Here is a 20,658-nt window from a genome sequence, read left to right on the forward strand (position 1 = left end):
GTAAATCACTATGTTTCATAGTCTCAGACTTGTTTCACACATTGTAATGGCATCCGAATGCTGATGTTTCACCAAGTTCTGCATTCAGAAGCACAAATAATTAGTTGTTCATTAATCCTTCAGTTCAAGTTTTGGGGAACAGCTATTGGCTGTGCCAAAAAAGGCCAGAGGTCAACAAATCTGAACCTTTGGTTCACCCCTGCTCCACTGAGCACACTGCAGACATCTGCATTAAGCTGCCGCTACACAACCTGTTTTTCCACCACAATGTGAAAACACCCAGGTTTCTTGATTCTCTATGTTTGCAACTAAAAAGCCTTTTAGTACACAATAATTACGAGACAAACCTAGAACAAATTGTATTCCTTCCACACTTCATTTATTATCTTTTTCAAAGTGATTCCCTTTATCAGCTCATCCCTGTCGGTCCTCTTTGAGCTAAATCATCATTCATTTTTGCCAGCAAAACATTTCGATTTTGGGAAGTCTTGGACAACAAAACACACCACACAAGCCTCTCCACAGTTGGCCTGACAGGATCCAACACATTTATGCCAATTGTTCCAAAGTTGTTAAATCTTTTGTTTTCAACCATTTGTCACTGCCGAATATTTATGCATATACTATTGGTCTAGATCTTGCATCTAATATGCGCTTAACCAATAGATTAATCTCCATAATAATCCAAGTAAAAGCCGTCTAAGACCACGATGTTGGATCTGTGTATCTTTGAAGAACCCATTGTGCTCAGTTCTCCAGGGCAGATGGAGGACACTTGATGGGAGAACTAGGACTATTTTCCCCTAACAATAGCAGAATGCCACTCCCTGAGCCACACTGATTGTCCCGGCCTGTATGAAAAGAGACTGACAAGTAGGAGATTATGTCAATTAGCGGCCACTGTCCCAACTGATGAGACCGCCTCGTCTCTCAGGGTCTGATGGGGTCACATTTCACAACCTTACTGCCAAAACATGAAGGCTGCTAACCCCCAGCCACACTGGAGGGCTCCTACTCTGTCCACATTTTAATCAGCCTGTATGCCCACACACACACACACATCAACACACTTTTCGCCTCTCCCTGACCTTCCGCTCATCCCTGCCCGACCTTGACCCCTGCTGTTGTGCGTGTGACAGAAAGAGAGAGAGGGAGGTCAACAGGTCTCCCGGGAAACGGATTTATTTATTGGCTGATGCTTGTCTTTCCAAACGGGCGTAAATCTCCGCGCCAGCCAAGTGTTTGTTCATGCACGTGGGTGTGCGTGCTTGTGTGTGTGAATGAGGAGTAGGAACTTGTTGTTTCCACTCCTGTGTTTGCGCTAATATTTGTTTTGTCTGTGCTTCTGCATCCTGGCACACTTCTCTGTAAATACATGTGGATGCGTGTCTGGCCGCACCGAAAGTATGAATATATCGTCTTTGATGTCTGTGTATTCGAGGGTGTGTGTGTGTGTGTGTGGGTGTGTGTGTGTGTGTGTGTGCTTTCCGTGCAGCTGTAAATCTCCAGACTGACATGTTGATTCAGTAGGGAAACAGCAGGTTTGGGACACACTGATGGCCTTCACAGATGGCTTCAGGACCCTGCCCATGGGAGGCCTTCTACTCCACCTATTAATTTATTCATTTTCCACTGCAGAGGAGACACTGAGGCCAATGTGATTGTTTCCGAGAGCAAAAGTCCCTTGAGAGCAGCTTGGGTGTTTTCTTATCCAGTCCCTTCTCCCCCCGTCATTCTTTCCCTTAGCCTCTTCTGTCCCCCTGCCCTCTTCTCACCAGGTTGGTGTTGCTGTGTGTGTGTGTGTGTGTGTGTGTGTGTGTGTGCGCGCACTCTGTGGATCTAACCTTATCACCCCGGTGCAACAGGCCAGCTGACAGGCTTTGAATGTCATTGTCGCAGTGTCATTGTATCACCGAGCCAGTGTGGGACGGGGATCAGCACCGAGAAGAGGAAAAAGGACATCATTTGTCCGTCACTTTACTTGTCTCACACTTAGCCACTTCATGTGTCTCTCGGTGAATAGCAGAGCTGTCAGATTCATAAAAAGTCGAGAGGCGTTGGAGAGAGATTCATTGCTCTGAGTTAGCGGAAGCAGTGGAATTTGTGTTCACTCCATTTTAGCCAAATGTTGAAAAGGTGTACATTAATCTGCTCAACAAGAACTCCCAAAATTACACACCTACTTTAACAACAACTACTCAGATCTGCAAGATAGATGTAATCAGATGGGGCATCAGGAGTGTTTACAAAGATGCATATACAGTATGGGGCTACCTTAAAAAAGGTGTAATGATGATTATAAGAATAAGAAGCAGTAGAAACATCCATCCATTAATTAGCTTTAATGGCATATCCTTTGGGGGAGTCACAGGGGGCTGGAGCCGGGGTTCATCATGATCAGGTTAGGGGTTCATCGCAGGGCTAAGGAGCCATACCCACTGGCATTCACACCTAGGCAAAGTCACCACCAATTGAGCTAACCTGGACTGTGGGAGCCGATGCACTAGGAGGAAACCCATGTAGACAGAGTGAGAACATGCAAGCTCCACACAGAAAGGTTAAAACCCTGAAGCATCGCTGATGTTTGAACGACCACAGGTACAGTAAGTCTGACAGTGATATTACAGGACTGAGAAACGACTACAGAAGAAAAGGTAAACATAGGTGACTCATCCATGATTCAGACGTAGTGTCCATTTATTATGACTTCATATGACAAATCCGTGAAACCACTGTTGGTGCTGTGATTGCTGTTTCTGTTTCCTGTTTGCCAAATTAACAGTGTTCGAATGATGCTGTTTTATTAATATTATAGTAATGCTGTTTCCACAATAGCCCATCGGGATCAACTGACCAATCATGGAACTGATTCCAATTAAAAGGGTTGCTGCCAGGTGGTAAAAACTCCCACATAGACATATTGCACAATACACAACGGATATGAAATCATTAAAGGTGCAAAATGGCACACTGGTGTAAACGTGATGGTTTCACAGGGAACGGCAAATCATCTCATTGACTCTGAACAGCAGTGATTTCATATTCTGCGTGCACGGTGAAACGGTTGGGACATTACTGAAACAATCCCGCTTTATCATTCATATTCATCATGACAGAGAAGATTACTCAGCTAGCTGAATCTGGCTTATTAACCCGAGCGTGTATGCATGTAAGCGAGAGCGGCTCTCTCACTGTGTTGTGTGTGTGTGTGCCACATGAAGAACGTTTCTCTGACTTCATTATAGGGAGAAAATGACTCCCTGGCCCGCTCTGGGCCTTTTAAAAGGGAGTCTACACGGCACACTTACGCACATCAACAAACACACTCGTGAAAACACACACGTACACAACAAAACGCAACATCTTTAATGCATTTCACCGAGCAAGGCAGGCCAGGGCTCGGAGCCAGCGCTGTCCTTTTTTCCCCATGTGCCGCTGTTTCCACCCTCGCTCACTCTCTTCCTCTAAATAAATGCACAACTCAGCCTGTCCTCCCTTCCTGCAGACAGGTGGTCTCGAGGTTCAGACCAGAAGGATGTCTGGCTTACCATCTAATGCTGTTTTAATGGTGCCTTGTGTGGTGGGTAGAGAGAGGCAACTAATAGAAATTCTTCGGGACTCTGCTGAGCGTTATATAATGGGCTCTTTCTGTTGGGGTGGACTAGTCAAATCTGATTAACGTGGGTATGAGCATGTGTGTGCGTTCATGTCTGCACTCATGTTTTAGTTAAAAGATTACAAACTGGAACTGGATGTTGAGATTTTTCCAGGTTGTCCTGACAAAGTAACATTATCCAGAAAGTAGTAAAGATCTTTTGAATTTGCCTTGTTTTTATAACTAAACTGGTAACAATTTCAGCTTTTTTATTTGTTTAAGAAAAATGTGATTTGTTGCCAGTGCACAATACCTTGTCCAAAGACAATGAAGTTTGCAGTCAGCAGTAAATGTCGGCTTCGGTTGTTAGTTGCCCAGAATCAAAGAGCGAGGGCTTCCTTCCAGGCTTTTACAATTCTTCTGTAATGCCCTCTCCACCCATCCTGAAAGCTGGAGCGCCTGCAAATCTAATATTGAATATTGGATCAGGGGATATTTGCTGTTCTTTCATTGTCCATAACTTATAAAAAAAACAAATAAAACCCCCATTGATAAAGAGATCAATGGGAGCATTTTACAGCCACTGGTTTCAGTGTCAGTACGCGTAAAAGAAAATACGCCATAAAATCTGATTTACGGGACGAGCATTCTGTCTTCATTAGCTCTTGTCCCAAATGAACTTCATCACACAGGGAAAATATCTTCTCATAAATTGAAAAAAAGTGGTTACAAGTGGATCACACCCATGAACTCTCTGGGTTTAATCAAAAGAAATTGTGGAAAATTGCCAACGTAAGTAGAGCAAGTGGGTGGGTGAGGGAGGGAAAGTATGTCAATGAAAAAGCAAATTACGACAGCATCTCCTGGAACGTATGGTGTGATGATAATATGTGAGCTGTTAAGATGAAATGTTAATGCGTTTGTGTGTTTGTGTGTGTCTGTGTGTGTGTGTGACAGCCAAATAGACAGCCACTATTCAACTGTGAAAAAGGTGAATCTTATCAGCGCTCTACAATAAAAACAAACAATGCGCCCCTTTCTTCTACAGTGTGTTTGTGTGTGTGTGTGTGTGTGTGTGTGTGTGTGTGTGTGTGTGTGTGTGTGTGTGTGCGCGTGTGTGTGTGTGTGTGACCAAGTCCTTTCTGCACTACATTTCTGTAACCAATCAGTCTTAGCGCACGTATGTTCTGATTGGACTGATGTTGATGTTTGATTCGAGGTCTCGTTGGACGAAAGTGAGACAATGGAAGATTGTCGTCATATTCTTCCCTGCATGTGTGTCTTTTGAGTGTATTCGAGTGTGTTTCTTTGTGTGTCACTGGTCCCTCATCAGGCCCTTATTAACTACGTACACTAAGCGACCTTTGAGGAGGTGCTGATGGTTGTCTTTGGGCCACGGCCAGGTTTCTCCTCCATCTCCTTTTTCACCTTCCCTCTTTTCACATCCCCCCCCCCTTCCCAGTTCACTGATTGACCACATCTTGTTTAATGAAAGCTGCTCATCATGACTTGTAATCAGCCGCCTGAGATCCGATTCAGCTCTAAAGGAAGGGCTCGACACTTTCCGACAAAGCCTCCTCCACCTGCATGGAATTTGAATTTCTACTCCAGCGTTGACGGTATTTGATCACTCACAGAGAATTTGCTGATTTTGAAGTCTCTGATAAAAGCAGGACCTGTCCAACACTCCTTTAGCCATTAACCTTGTCCCCTCTCGTTTCTGTCATTCCACAGTCTCGAGGCAGAGTGTGCACTATCTCCACAATCAGCAGGAAATAGGTCATCAGTCTACTGGCGTTCACGCTTCGAACGGTGTCCAAAAGTCTCCACATTTCGGGAAATAAGGGTGGAAGACCGTAAACATCACACAGTGTCACAGTCGATCCATCTCGCATTCTGGAGAACAAAGACGCCAAATTCTTTAAACTGCACTGAATTAGTTATGTGTGCGTCTGGAGTCATTAAGCTCTGGATGGTTTTGATAAAGTTGGTCGGGTACATTGCAGCCTGCTGTCTGTCCGCGTCACCCCTTTACTCTGTAACACTAAATACTCACTGGTGGTTTTGAAGCCCAGGCTTTGTGTGGAGCTTAAGGCCCACCATGGATCTGCAAGGTTTTGGCATCGCACAAAGCGTAATTCAGGCTTCACATCTTTTTTCCCTTTGAACGGAGAGTTGAAGGTGCAAGCGAGGCCATGTGCACTCTCTACTCTTACAGTCCTTTATGTCATGTTTTTGAGAGAACTGCTACTTAGATCAGGGACCTGCAAGTTTAATTTTCCACTCTCAAAGGAAATTAGTAATTGAAAGTTGCATTATGATTTGATTAGATCAATATAAATGTGCTTTTTAAATATTTTTATTATATATTTGGAATAAAAAATTGGAGTTTCCACGTGAAAAGATGAAAGGTAGTGTCGCCCTGGACAGGTCGTCACTTCATCACAGGGCTGACATGTAGAGAAAAAAACACCTATTCACATTCACGGGCATCTTTAGCATAACATTTAAAACAACATTATGCAGAAATTTGCATTTGCAAAAAACAGCAGCTCCTGTGATTTGGATATAGCAGATGTGATATCAGTAACATTTTGATTTCATGTGTTCAGCTATCACTAACTTTCTTTCCGCTTTGTGTGTAATTATGCACTTGTGTGTTTTCTCAACCAAGCAAACATTTTGCCCAGTCGATGAAGTCAGAAAAGTGGTGTGCAGTTTGTGGTTTAATCACAATGATAAAGAAACACATTTTGATATATGTACACATTTTAAAGAAATATCCTTTATAAAAATTTCAAATATATTTTATTCATTTACTTTTTTTTTTTGTAAAACAAAGATGTATTTCAGTAACAGAACTACTTACAGATTAACTGATTAGAAAATATTGTCAAAGTTAAATTTTGCATCTTTTATTGCTACGGCGACGGTGAGTTCAGGTGCTATGTCTGTATGTATGATTTCTGCTCTCATACATTATACGTTTAACTGAAGCAAATCCAAAAAATTAAGTACAAAAAAGAGAAACATTCGAAGAGTGATAGTGAAAAAACAGCGAGCACCAGAGACTTATCAACCCAACACTGTTGGTTCTGTCCAGAGTCTCTTTCTCTCTCTCTCTTTCTCCTCCATTCTCCACTCGTTTTCAGGAAGATGTCTTCTCTGCCTTAACCTCCTTCTGTCTCCAATTGAAAAAGCAAAAGATATTCAAGTTTCCCTCTTTCAGGCCACAAAAACGGTGCTGTATAAAGTCAGTGGAAGCATCATCCAGTTCCGTCAGTCTGTCTCGTTCCATCGGTCTTCTTTTCCCGGCAGGGATAAAAGGAAAAAGCCCTGTTTTCTAACCATCTAGTTTTCATCTGAATTACCTACTTTTTACATTATTAAAACATACAGTTAAGTGGATCATCTACATTTCTTTGCTTTGATGTTGTTCCCGGGAGCTCTGTGCCAGTGTGTGAACTGGCCCATTGCACAGCCCACACATGTAGCCAATCACTTCTCTGAAACGAGCCCTGCCTTCCCACTCGGCTCCCCTTCCATTCTGTCTGTCTGTAATCAATGCATTATCAAATATCTCTTCCCTCCAATTGTTGCCTCAAATCTTTAGGTTCCCATTTCTCAATGCTACTGTCTAATTGATAAAGTTGCTGTAAGATATCATACAAGTGATTGGTCTTACTATATCAGAGGAAGAAAAGTAGAATTGTTCAAGAAGATTCTGTCAGATTGCAGCAGGGAAAAATCGGATTGTATGGTTTTGTTTGGGAAGTTAAATGAAATCACCCTAATTGTTATAAAGTCTGTGGTTTCTGTCGGGCTTCTATTATCCGGAGATGGCTGCAGGTCTCCCCGCCTCCACCATTAATGTGTCTGATTCTTCTAAGCCGATCAGGACGATCCCCTTGAGTACCTGATTCATGTTTAAAGCTGAGGAAATAAAAGCTGGACCAGGACTGTGTGGTGGGCCTGTAACAGATTTGGCAGGGATCTGGGGTTCAGGGACACATTATTGAAACATGAATAAGGCGGAACAGGGTGGAACGTGGGGAGCGATCGAAGTACAGCATCACTGGAAGACGGTGTGGTAGGTGGGACACTGATGGGACTTCATGTACTTGATGGCGAACTTGAGCTCCTTGCTCTTCTTGTCCCACTTGTGAATGGACATGAGCAGCAGTTGCTGGTCCACCTTGCGGCCCATGATGAGGAAGCTGGAGCCCAGGCTGTCCAGCTGGGAGCAGGGGCAGTTGGCGCCATTCTTGATGTACAGGGTCAGTTTCTTCAGGTCCTTCTTCCTCAGCACACCCTGCTTCAACACTTTCTTCTTCTTTTGGGCTGCAATCAGCTTCCGGTCACCCTTCTCCTTCTTTACCTCCTTGATTTTCATCTTGAGGGCTGAGGGAGAAGAGAGGGAGAGACATTTTAACTCAGTACAACTTTTAGAAACAGATTTACACCCAGAGGCTGTTTATGTGTCACTTCCCTTGTTCGCTCCTACTTCGAGCACTTCTGCCATTTCTGCTTTACACCTCTCTTGAGTGTCATCAGTTAACCTCTCCTGCAGCGTATAAAAACTGCATCCTGTGTCTATGTTTGTGTAACTGACTGGGGGGAAAACCCATAAATGAAAAGGAGGACATGTTTGTGGAGCTACAACCAAAGTGAAGCAAGTTCAAGTGAAGTCTTCCAAATTGCAAGTCAAGATGCACGTTTTCAAGATAATTACACTCACAACTGGGTTAAACTGGGACCAGGTCCTTTCAGAGCAAAAAGCTCTGGTGCTGTCGTACGTTTTACTATTGCTACCGGATTTCTATAGGTCAAATCCCCACACACTCTCATACCTAAATGACTGTTTGTTCCCAAGGACTCCCTAAAAGGACACAGCCGACCAGATAAGATCATGGAACCAAGAGTGCCAGCGATAAGTGACCGGACCTTCGTCACAGCGTGTGAAATAGTCACATTTTGCTAGGTGTAGGTTACGTAAGCGATGTAAGCTTACTACCTTATGTCAGGTTAAATAAGTCAACGCTGACTGTTGGTTTGACCCAGGAAGCAAACGGCCTCATGAACAGAAGTCTGTGTGTGTTTGACCCTTTCATCCACCCCAATCTGCTCCATATACAGACTCAGTCATTCTTTAGACTGCATCACCTGACTTCCTCCTTTGCCCCTGTCATAATATCTACAGCCGTTAGACGCTGCTTGGATAGTTAACCTTTACATTCGTTTTTCTGCTGCGGACAAGCTGTCAAATCTTGGAACCGATGTTTTTGCTGGAAGTCTCACAGTGTCAAAATCAAGTCTCAAGTCTTAATTTTTTGGATGTCAATCTGATTCGAGTCAAAGCCTTAAATGCCTGCTGTGGTTGTAACATCAGTAATATTTTTTCACGGGAACACAATCACTTAGTAGTCAGATCCAATCAGTGTCTAAAAATATGTTCCTGTATTTTTAGAAAAAGAAAAATCCAGAACAAATAACCATTTTCAGTATATGTGGAGTTTAGTTACAGTGAACTTTGGTTTATCGTCCTAATGAAGTACTGACTTGTATCTCCCATCGCGCTCCGTGTTTATAAGATCATATTTTAACATGTGAGAGATTAAAATTGAACTGCCAAGCATTTGAAAGAGGAATTCTCTGGGTGAACATTTTGACAGGTGAAATTAATCATGGGCCGGGCAAAGGCGCGGGGTCGGTATGAAGCATCGCTATGTGCCCGGGCCCGCTGGAAGATCGCCATTTCGCTTCTCGCCTGCTTGTCTACGGTTGCATAAACATCCCTCGGTACACTCTGATACGTATGCAGCACATGCGAAGTGATAGCATGTTCAGGAAGGAATGTGTGTGCTGAGCTGCCCGTAATCTGCATCCTGTTTCACGTGCGGCTCCTTTCGCGGAGGACGTTTTGTTTTTATGCGCCGCGTTTGCCTACGTGCCTGAGCGTGTGAGCGTGTTTGTGAATGAGTGCATTCATGTGTATGTGTGCGCCCAGTAAAGATAGAAAGGATAAAATTATTTCCCTCTCTGCGTCACTCATATTCAGTGTGCAGCGGGGCCCGCGGTGCGGCCTGGCCTGTATCCTTGTGACAAGCTGCGCCCACGTCTTTATACAAACTCGCTTTCTCTAAAGCGAGCAGAGGAAGCGTGGAGGTGTAGAAGACAGATGGAAACACAAGGAGAGAGAACTGTGCCGTCATTTTTGAGAACAAACAGGTTGTCTTACAGCGAGCGACCTCCCGACCAACCCGGTGTCGGCTTCGCGACCGTAACCTGCCCGACTCGCGCCCCTCCCCCCTTTCTTTTCTGCTCGTGTCATGTTTTTTGCGCCACGGTTCCTCGAGGAATGTGGCGAGACCAGACATCAAAAGTAGGGCTGTAATAAAACACGAAGCGCAACATGCTCTGAGGGCGAACGCCGTCCGAAGATGAATAGGCCAGAGCGCTCACGAGGCGTGCGATCAAGCTGTAATCAGCTATCCTCCTATAGAATAACACCGCGGAGTCATTCTTGCCTTGATCTCCAAATGCATGCGTCATGGTTATCTCCGCTTCTCTGCTCATCCTCATGTCTCATCCAGTCGTTTACATTAATAACCACTAAAATCTGCTTTCATATGTAATCATGTTTCACTCTAATGAACAGAAAGAGTCTTTCTGATCCCCAAAACACCCTCATGTTGGAAGATAGTGATGTGTAATCCTGGCATTAATCACACGAATAATAAATATCTGTGATTTGGTAATGTCGTGATTAATTACGGGGATGAGCCTACGTTTTGGCTGCAGCTCAGAGTGTGAGTAACATGCACAAAGACGTATTTTAATGTTGTTGTTGGACGTGATGCCTTGGATGTTTATTAATTTATGATTTATAAAGGGTCATGTTCTGTGTATTCGGGACATTTTTTATCATGTGGGCAAGGGCCAGAAGTCGTATTTCGAAACTTTGTCTCTTTCAAACTGCAGACATCTCCTCTGAGGGACAACTGTGGTGGAGAAATGTAGTTTTCGGAACCCGTCTGGCCACATTTCATTTTCAATTACACTTTTCTCACTAATCGGTTCAAGAAACATAGTCCTTGTTCTTTACGAGTCTCCAAGGGTTATGAGCTCTTTGTCACCATTTCTAGTTCAGTACTCAGAATCTCATGACCAGAGAGAATAGACAGCAGTATATCATTAGCTCTAAAGACCGGGCCAATCATCCATGCAAGCAGAAACTCAGCTGCTGTGGAGCACGATGGGCCAAAAGCCTCGATGAGCAGAAATAATGGAATAATTAAGTTTTGGCTCGGTGCACGGGTCATTACTGTGGTGGAACTGAAATACTTGGAAGCAGAAAGTTGAGAAAGTAGTGTTGAATGGACTTTTGGGAGGGAGAGTCGTTCGATTAATTTATCAGTGTACGAGAAGAAAGTGGACACACTGGCAGAGGGAGTAGTGCAGAATGAATGTGTTCTGCTTGTTCATGTCTGAGCTCATTTCGACCGTTTCCTTACTTACAAACATGTGGCTTAACGGAAGAGGAAGATCAGAACAGAAAACAATAAATATTAAATTATCTTCATGTCTGCCGACAAAAATAAAAGTAAAAAACAAATAAAGTCCATAATAAGTGAAATGTATTTAAAAGTTAGCTGGTGGTAGTGTTGTACAGTATTTAAATAAAGAACTGTGTGCATAATAATTGAATGTTGATGGGATGTTTTCATTGAGTGTGTCTGCATGTGTAAGAGAGATATTTTGCAGTAGTTCTGCTTTTATTTTTGCTATCTTACATGATGTAAGAGTCTGTAGAATACTGATGGTAGACATGCAACGTAAATGTCCACTTTTAGTGCAAGTTTGTAAGCTTTCATTTTTGATCTGTTTTTTTATATTAGTATTTAATGCAAGAAGTGTTACAGTTTGTGCTGAGGTTTTATCATTCTGTTTTTATGCACATTTTCAATTTGCACCCAATCCCCCCCCGATTGTGATGGCGAAACCATGAAGAAATCTTGGTATACAACGTGCAACTGAAACGGAATTAACGTATAAATAAAGGCGTCCATAACTCATATACATCCGCACAACATGTTACTGAACGTCAACTGAAGCGTCTTTCCTGAGAGATGAAAAATAAGCGGCAGGATTCAAAGTCTTATCGCTCCGCGCAGATCTGATGTCACCTTCCTCACATTAATACATGAAACAGATCAGAGGTCAGATTTCCAGATTGTATTTTCTACATTGCTTTTCATCGTTTGAGGTTCAGCCGGCACCTTACTCGTTACATGATCTCTTTGTGCCCTCTTCCTCTGCAGTAGTACAATGGTTTTCTGTCTGGAGAATTGGCGGCACCATTTGCTTATCTCGATGAGCCAACTCCTAATAATTGTGGATGGAAACAAGCATTCACTTGCATTTTTCTTTCGCCAATTTACTTGAAATTTAGTTAAAAAATTGCAAAAAACCTTTGGAAGGAAACCTGGCTTATGAATGGCGTGCACAGCACAGTCCTACATTGTTGCTGGCTTTGTGAGTCACCTACAAGCTCACGTAATCACGTTTAGCAGGCTGCAGATTCTGCACAAGAGGGTTCTATCACTTCCAGACTGGCTTCACACGTGCTAGCCTGTGCTGCAGATGTTGAGCAGTTGATGTCGCCACCCACAGGCAAGGAAGGTATACCTGTCGTGTTTATATGCAGGTTTCACTCTTTTAAATTTCTGGTACTTACCGAAGTCACTGGCGCAGTAATGTTCCATGATGTTGTCTGCTTTCAGCTCATTGTCACACGGAGGGCACACCTTGGACACTGAGAGGACAGAAACATAATTCATCATTAGTAATATTATATTAAAGCCAGATTAGCGAATAGCTAACGGCAGAGTTGAGGTCATTGTTGGTCAAGTGCAGTCAGTAAAACCAAGGCTGTGTCAGTATGAAATCATTAAGGCCCGAGCACTTTGGAGGCACTTATTTGCGGCCCCCCTCCTCTTGTCAGAGGCTATTTGCTGCAGTGCGAATATACAGTCCAGCAGGCTGACTGATGTTTGCCCTGCAATTACACTGGACAAAATGTTTTTATTCTGACCCTTGTATATTTTGGTGGTGCGGGCGTGGTCTTGGCTGTGCAGAAAGGTAAACTCTGCTGCAGCAGGGGCAGCTCAACATGGCGAAAAGTGATTCAGTGCACACACACGGCCAGCAGCACTTTAGGCCACACAGCAACCACACATTGTGAAACAGCGAAGGGGAGACCGAAGCAGCAAGCTCAGTTTATTTTTAAGTCAGAATTTATGGTCATGTCTGCCTTTCTCAAGAGCATGTTTAACTTTGATTTGGGTCTGTTGATTGTTTTCGTGCACCTACGCAGTGGAGATGCAGCCTGAGAGAGAAGTCGAGGCCTTACACGAGGACTTTTTTTTTATATATATTCCTGCAAAATCCTTGCATGTTGCATGTATAAAGCTTAAAACTGACAAAAAATGCTTGGATGTGATGCATTTTTTAAAAAAACATTTTGACCGGATCAAATATTTCCTCTCACTTCAGTCACCCAAGCCACTTACAAAAACTTGCTTTCAAAGCGCTCAGTCTGTTCTTTCTCAGACGCACAAACATGCTTCATAATCCCTTTCAATTTTCTCCAAAGGCTCTTCAATATATAACTTTATTATGACAATCACTGCATAAACTCCATGTAATCCCGGAGGGGCTGGTTCGAGCTCCACACATTTAATATCAGGCCACTCATCCACATAACAGAGCCTTGTGCCGATGGAGAGACCGGGGTATACTATTAGAAAAGGGTCAGGGAGAGAAGGATCTCCCCTGAACCACATATGTTTACACCTAGAGGGCAGAGATATATCATCAGAGAAGGACAACGGAGCTGACTTTCTGCAGCCTTTTTGAGGACGCCGGCTTCTGTGGGAGCTACATTTTTTTTACGTAACATCCAAAATATGTTCCGACCTCTACCCCCCCAAAACGCTTGCTGTCCCCTTTTCTTGTGTGTCACACATTTGCAAACGCGCGGTCACGCAAACGCACACAGGATTATCCTCGCACGGTCCAGCCCAGGCCCCTGGGTTAGGAGTCAGGGTTCAAAGGTTATCACCCCAACCCCAACCTCAGCGTCTGGCTAGATAATGAGAGGGGTCAAAGTTTAGCATGCTTCGCTGCTCGGGTCGTGGGGAGGTGAACCCCCTTAACCACAACTGAGCGTGTGTGTGTGCACTCGTATGTGTGTTTCGGAGGGAGCTGAACCATGTTCTTGTGGAGCGACTGCCAGTTTTTCCTCCTCTGAGGGTTCCCATGCTTTCGCAGGCGAGAGACCTGCGAGGCCTACAGGGGTCAGGCCTCTAATTGTCTGGTGCTGACATGAGGACTGAGACAAGAGCGCGGAAACGCACGCGCGCACACACACACGTAGACACACACAGATCAAGAGTTGCCAAAACTCTGGATTTGTCTGTTTTGAATGATTCCCTTGAAGCTGTTACGTCTTATTCGGGCTCCACGGTAATTCACTCTGGTTTTCACAGGGGTGGTATGTTGGCAGGAGGCCCAGTTGCGTGGATGCCAGAGCATGTGTCAGGAGAAAGCAGCCCCTCCGCGAAACTTAGTTGAGCTTGGACCGAGAAACCGCCATTTGGACGCTGCCGAGAAATCAATTAAGCGACGGCTGCCCTCATCACGGTCTGGTCTCTGTCTGGGGAATCTCGGTCATGTTCCGATGGGAATCACTGCTGCATGACTCCGTGTGTTTTTATTTTTCTGGGTTTTTTTTTTCTTTCCTGGACACATTACTACTCAGCAAATATTTTGACATTAGGTCATTAATGTATTTTGCCATCATCTCAAAGCAGTTTAGGAATTTTCTATTACCGCGGCATGTGATTAAAGCGTGAGACTTATGTTCTCGCTCTGGTTGACTTTGGACTTGACTCCGTCTTGTGCGCTGCTTTTCGTCTTTAGCACGCTGGTTTATCGCAGAAAGTATAACACTCCCGACAAGTGTGGACTTTTTTTTTAATATTGTCTCTCAGAGCTGCGGATGAAGAGGGTGGGAGTCGAGGACTGAGGATAAGAGGAAAAGGGACGATGGGAGCGGGGTGAGCAGGGAGGTGGTCTGCTGGAAAGCCCTGCTGTTAATCTTCAAACGGCAAGCCAGAGTGGAAACGACGTACGGCAAGAGTCCAGTAATTTAACTGCACAACTTCACTTAGTCATAGCTCTGCGGTTCATATCACTTTCTCCAATTTCGGTCGCTCTCACATACTGTATCTTCTGTCTCTCACCGGCTTTTTCTCCTCTCTTTTCACATAAACGGATTTTCCATCTCAGTATTCTAACAAATTAGAGAGATCGATGGAACAAGCTATCCTCAGTAATAGAACAGCTTCTTAAACGTGCTTGTTTTTATTGTTGTTGATGAATAAAAATAACACAATGTTGGACTAGAAGGTCCCAAAGAAGTGTCAATGTGCACCGATGAGATATGATGTCCGCCGTGACCTCCAGAAACATGACAGCACGGTGATATCATCATTGCGATTTTTCTTGTAATCAGTTGGTGCTGAGGGAAATTGCTCCATGCATAATTTTACGGTTTCAACAACGTAAATTACAGCCATCCCTAAAAGAGCAGAAACGCCTTGTTTGCCCAACCACAAATTATTCCTAAAAGACTCCATTTGTCACGACATGACATTCAAGAATCTCTCTCAGTCACTTCAAACAGTCTGTTGAAAACACAAACAATGTAAATCACTTTTTTTTATGTTTGCAACATTTCAGAAATCTGGGTACAGAATAGACTTTAGAGTTCGACGAAATCTGACAAAAGTGACACGCTGCTGCTCACTCTCTCTCACGCGGCTTCACACAAAAGATCCAACGATGTCGTCATGCGATCCCGCGATGTGTCTCGTCCCCCCGCGGCATCACGGCGACTTTCATGGGAAGAGCGTCCCGTTTAAAGTATGCAGCGGGTCACCGTCCCACGCCTCATTTGGGCCCTTCAAGTTCCGAGCAGCAACACTTATGACATAAAACGGTACTGTGCCGGAGATGAAATGCAGCGTGTGATTTATGTCGGAGGGCCTAACATCTGTTTTAATGCGGCATGCAGACAGACAGAGGTGGACTTAAATGCAGCCCGCAGGCAGCCCCCGGGGCCCCTAAAACACAGCACGCTCCTCGCATCTGTAGGAATCCTATACAGAAGAGAAAATACATTCTCAAAAGGCCGAGGCAGTCTTCCATGCACAGAGCATTGGATCACATTTTCCCCTTTCATATAGCAGCCAGGGCCACATGAGTAGCGCCCATTGTGCTGCCGGGGACCTGACAGCGCTGCCTGTCTCCTTTAGCGCGGTTGTAACTTACACTAGCCGCATCAATGAGTACGGCGAGGACAGACAATATCTTTCACACCATGCAATTTCAACGACTTTCGCCGGACAACGTGCATATTGTCTTCGAGAACATGCAAGTTTGAAAGTTATGGAGTTTACCCCTACACTTAAGCAGAGAGCGCAGAATCCAATCCACGCCCCTCATGCGCGTTGATTTGCCGATGCTGACAGTGGCCTCATTAACAGAAGGAGGTGGAGGTGATGGGTGGCATTAACTGTGCTCTGCCTGACAGCCTGAGCTCAGCTGTGCTTTTTCTTTTTTTGTTTTTTTTCCCCTGCTCCTTGTCTTCCCTGGTATAAAATCTACAGACTTGTATTTCACATAATCACACCCCATGGGCCCCTCTTACACACACACACACACACACACACACACACATACCCACAGGCACAAATGCCAAAAACTATCCATACACACACACACACACACACACACACAGGCACAACCTGAACTCAGGTGGTGTTGGTGTTGGTCTCAGTTTTGGCGATGACAGAGAGGTGGAAAGTGAATCTAACTCTGTAATGTTAGTTTCCACAGGAGCCCTCGAACCGTGCTATATCATGTAATTGCAGAATAGCTCAGATAGCATCGGGGCCTCCCGGACAGGGAGAGCAGCAGGTAGCGCCGCACTTAATTCCTGCGATTGATCCAACTTTTTCAACTTCACCTGGATTACCACCTGAGTCCTCACATGATCCTGTGTGAAGAGGATCCTTCATGTGCTTGGACGCAAAGGATTCCCAGGAAACTCACTTCTAACAGTTCTTAGCTGAAATTCTTTCCTTTTTATTTTTGCTGGCTGTGTTTGTCTGTCTCTCTCTCTATGTGTGTGTGTGTGTGTGTGTGTGTGTGTGTGTGTGTGTGTGTGTGTGTGTTAGAGCCAAATGCTTGTCCTCAGGATGGCCTCATCGGCACATCTGAGAATCTCTGGTTCTTAACAAAATGTCAGTGACTGAGCCTCCAGGCTACAAGTGATACGGGTTCACTCTCGGTTTTGAAAACACACACACACACACACACACGCGCATCCACACGCACACACAAGAACACACCCGAATTACATTTTCAAACTTTTGAATTTTTGATTCATTCTTTAAACATTTAACACATCTCGGCTGCTACTCGCTCTGCATAAGACCGCATTAGATCAGCGATCCCCTCCACATTTGTACACTGATCTCACACCACTTTCTGTAATCTAGCTGCCTCTGATCATTGTTTGATTAGATAAGATCGACAAGCAGCTGGCCGTTTTAGGGGGTGACAGATGAAGTTGAAGCTGCCTCCTTCGCAGGCAGCATGTAGAAAAAACCAATGAGTTGTGGCTCTGTAAAGCCAAAATGTCACATAGTTGATATCAGTCCTACAAAAACAGAGCCGCCATTTTTCCTAATGGAATAAGTCGGTTCCGCATGAATTCACCAGAGGATCCTCTTGTGATTTTTATTTTCCCACTTTTATCTGTTGGTGGTTAGATGTCAGCACGCTGTGTGCATTTACTGATAAAAAGCAAAGATATGTCGCACAACTTGGAATCATTTTTAGCGTCTTAACAGCTTGAGTCAACGAAATCCCATTCACTAGATATTATATAATATACATATACACACACATACAAGTCAAATATTAACATGCAGGAACACTTCACTCTTTGCAGATAAGAAAGGGCAATAAACGGTTAAAGGCTAGAAGTGGAATAATGAGAATAATAAAGCGTTTTCTCAGGGCCTTTATTGAAAGCAGACACTTTTTTATGCTGCAGGAAGCAGCTTCTCTCTCATTCTATGCACCGTCTGCCTCTCTTTGCTCTCCCGCTTCCCTCTCCATTCACTCCCCTCCATTCGGCTCTCTCAGGGACAATCGGACTTTAGCCATTCCTATTCTCCTCCTGCGTCTCTTGTCCTGTCATGTCGACTAATTAGCGGGGAGCTCGGTAATTGGCCTCCTTGCTAATTGGCCTGCTGGCTGCCAGACCCAACAAAAGCGTAGCAGGCCGGGACACAGTGGGGACTGTCCCCCCTTCCACTGTCTAAAGACTCTCATCAACTCCGTCTCTCCCCCTCTCAGGGCTGACTGCTTTTGTGCAAGAGGCTGCTTAAGTAGTCACACACACACACACACACACACACACCCACACACACACACACCTATTCCTCTCCATTTAGTTCCCACTCACTCTCTCACAGCTCACTATTGGCCCATTTGTCTGTTGTCTCGCTCACATTAAACTTTTTTTTTTTTTCTTTTGTGAATCAAATCTCTCAGAAACCCCACTGTAGTGATTTTCCTTCTTTTTCCCCCCCATCTTGAGTTCATTTTCTTCATTTACACTCGCTGGCCAACTTGTGAGCTGCATGCATGACAGCTTTGAAATCCACTCAGTTGTGAGATTGATTGATTGTCTGCTGATGGATGTCTGCTGATAAAGGTGTGTGTGTGTGTGTGTGTGTCTGTATGCATGCGTGTGCGCGTGTGTCGCCTTTTCAGGTAAGACGTGTTTAACATAACAGTCCATTAATCTTAACTCGGGGAGCGATCTGGCCTCCGGAGTCTCCCAGTCTCCTGTCTGTCTCTCTCAGCCTGTCTCTGTCCCTCCCTGAGGCGTATGCAGATGGCAGGGAGCCGTCCTCAACCGTCCACTTACTGGAGAACTTTCCCCCTTAGCCTCTTCCTGCTCTTGTCTCCCTCGCTGACCTCCTCTGGATAATCTCTCAATTAAACTTTCGTCTGTCATTATCGGAGTGCGAGGGAACCTTTTGAGGCTGACAGGCTCTCACTCTGCAGGCTCTTGAACGCTCATTTGTCTTAGTAAATGTTGCTGGATAAGGTCCTTATATTTCACTCATTTTTTTTCATCCTTTCAGATTTTTTTTCTTTTTCTTTTTGTATTCGTGTCCACACAACACATTTCACAGTGTAGCAGTGATGTCATCTTTTTGTCTGACAATTATTTCGTTTTTTAACCTTGATAACCAAAAAAAGTTACAGCACGCTTTTTATGCTGGACAATGTAGATTTTTATTTTTTGTCAACTCAACTTGATTTAGGTTACCTTGCTTGCCACATGACATTTTGACTTTTGAAAAGAACACTGACACTAGAGGTTCTGCAAAATTTTCATGCCAACATATGAAAAAAACACATTTTTACCTATTGCAAAAAACGTAATTAAGTAGCCACACTCAAAATGAAGTTAAGTTACCTATATGTGTGCATTGATGCTTGAATGAGTTGATGTGTTGAAGTGAGTGCACACAGCTGCCCTACCTGGTGGCTGGGTCGCGTGGTTCCCAGTGAACTGCATGGGGATGCAGAGGTCGTTATCAATTGGAAACTTATCGCAGGTCAGCATCTCCGGCCAAGGGAAGCCATAGGTCTCCATCACCGGAGCACAGCTGTCCCTCACAGCCTCACACAGCGAGCGGCAGGGATAGATGGGCCGGTCCAGGCACACCGGTGCAAACAGCGAGCACAGGAAGACCTGGGTATCAGCGTGGCACCGTTTGGCCAGGAGGGGCACCCAGCTGCCCGCCTGCTGCTTCACCTCTGGCATGGTCTCGTGGTCCAGGAGGTTGGGCAGCCTCATCTTCTTGTAGCCCACATTGTGGCACAGGCGCAGGTCAGCTGGTATGTCCACACACTGGGGCTGCTTGGTGTAGAAGCGGCCATTGTGGAAGTTGTCCGACTGCCAGCTGTAGTAGTCGTACTCATCTGCGGCCGAGACGGTGAAGAGGAGGAGGAGGAGGGAGAAGAGCGACAGGCCCAGTGCCAAGCTGAAGGAGCCCTGGGTTAATGCCCACCTGGGGCTCTTTTGTCCGTGTGCCATGCCTCTCTGAGCCCGAACCAACAATTCAAAAAGGTTGTATCCAAAGTCTCCAAAGTAACTCAGTGAGGACAAAATGCCGAGAGAAGAGAGGAACAAGTGGGGCAGGCGTACAAGCTGTAATCCCTTTCTGTGTCCTGAGTATGGACGCGGTGGATTGGAAACAAAAGTGTTTAATTCCCTTCTTCCCTGGAGAGTCAGCCCTCTAAGCCTCCCTGAAACACCTCCCTGTGTGTGTGTGTGTGTGAGTGTGTGTGTGTGTGTGTGTGCGCGCCTCAGGTAGTGGTGTGGGTAGGCAGCAGTCAAGGAAAGGTGAGCACACAAGCAGGACTGCTTACTTTTCTAACTTTCCCTGTTCACAGTTTCTCACTCTCCTTCCCTCTCCCGCTCTCAGCACTGTCTCCAGCCCTCCCCTGCTCTCTGTCTATCAAGTCTGTAGCTGTAATGAGGAGTACCTTAGGTTTTAAGAGGCAGTGGTGGCTGCTCTCTGTGGCTGCCTGCCCTCCTAGCAGGCTCCCAGACCACTCACCTCCCTACTGGCCTCCCCTGCTCTCACTCACAGGAGCCTCGGCCAATCACAAACTGGGGGAGGCTCCCGCTGGCCACCGGGACACTCCTTCTACCCTTTATCCTCTATAAACCCCTCCTCTGAAACAAGTTAACATAAGAGAGAGAGAGAGAGGACAAACTATGGCAAGTCTCTCCAGCTGTATTTTTATGTTCATCTCTTGAGTATGCATGGTAAAAAAAAAAAAAAAGAACACCCCAAAACACACCGAGAAAGACGCTGGGTTTGTTACACACTGTTAGACAT

At 44.9% G+C, this 20,658-nt stretch overlaps 1 protein-coding gene across 1 annotated transcript; it reads right to left on the reverse strand.

Annotated features, from left to right (window-relative positions):
- Positions 1-6,386: 6,386 nt before the first annotated feature.
- sfrp5 (secreted frizzled-related protein 5) lies at positions 6,387-20,351 on the reverse strand. Its single transcript, XM_030442127.1, has 3 exons — positions 19,289-20,351; positions 12,333-12,410; positions 6,387-7,996 (listed from the first exon to the last, which is right to left on the reverse strand). Exons 1-3 carry the CDS (start codon positions 19,845-19,847, stop codon positions 7,668-7,670), a joined length of 966 nt encoding a protein of 321 aa, XP_030297987.1. The 5' UTR covers positions 19,848-20,351; the 3' UTR covers positions 6,387-7,667.
- Positions 20,352-20,658: the final 307 nt, after the last annotated feature.

This window comes from Sparus aurata, chromosome 15 (genome assembly GCF_900880675.1).
Source record: "Sparus aurata chromosome 15, fSpaAur1.1, whole genome shotgun sequence".
Taxonomy (NCBI): domain Eukaryota; kingdom Metazoa; phylum Chordata; class Actinopteri; order Spariformes; family Sparidae; genus Sparus; species Sparus aurata.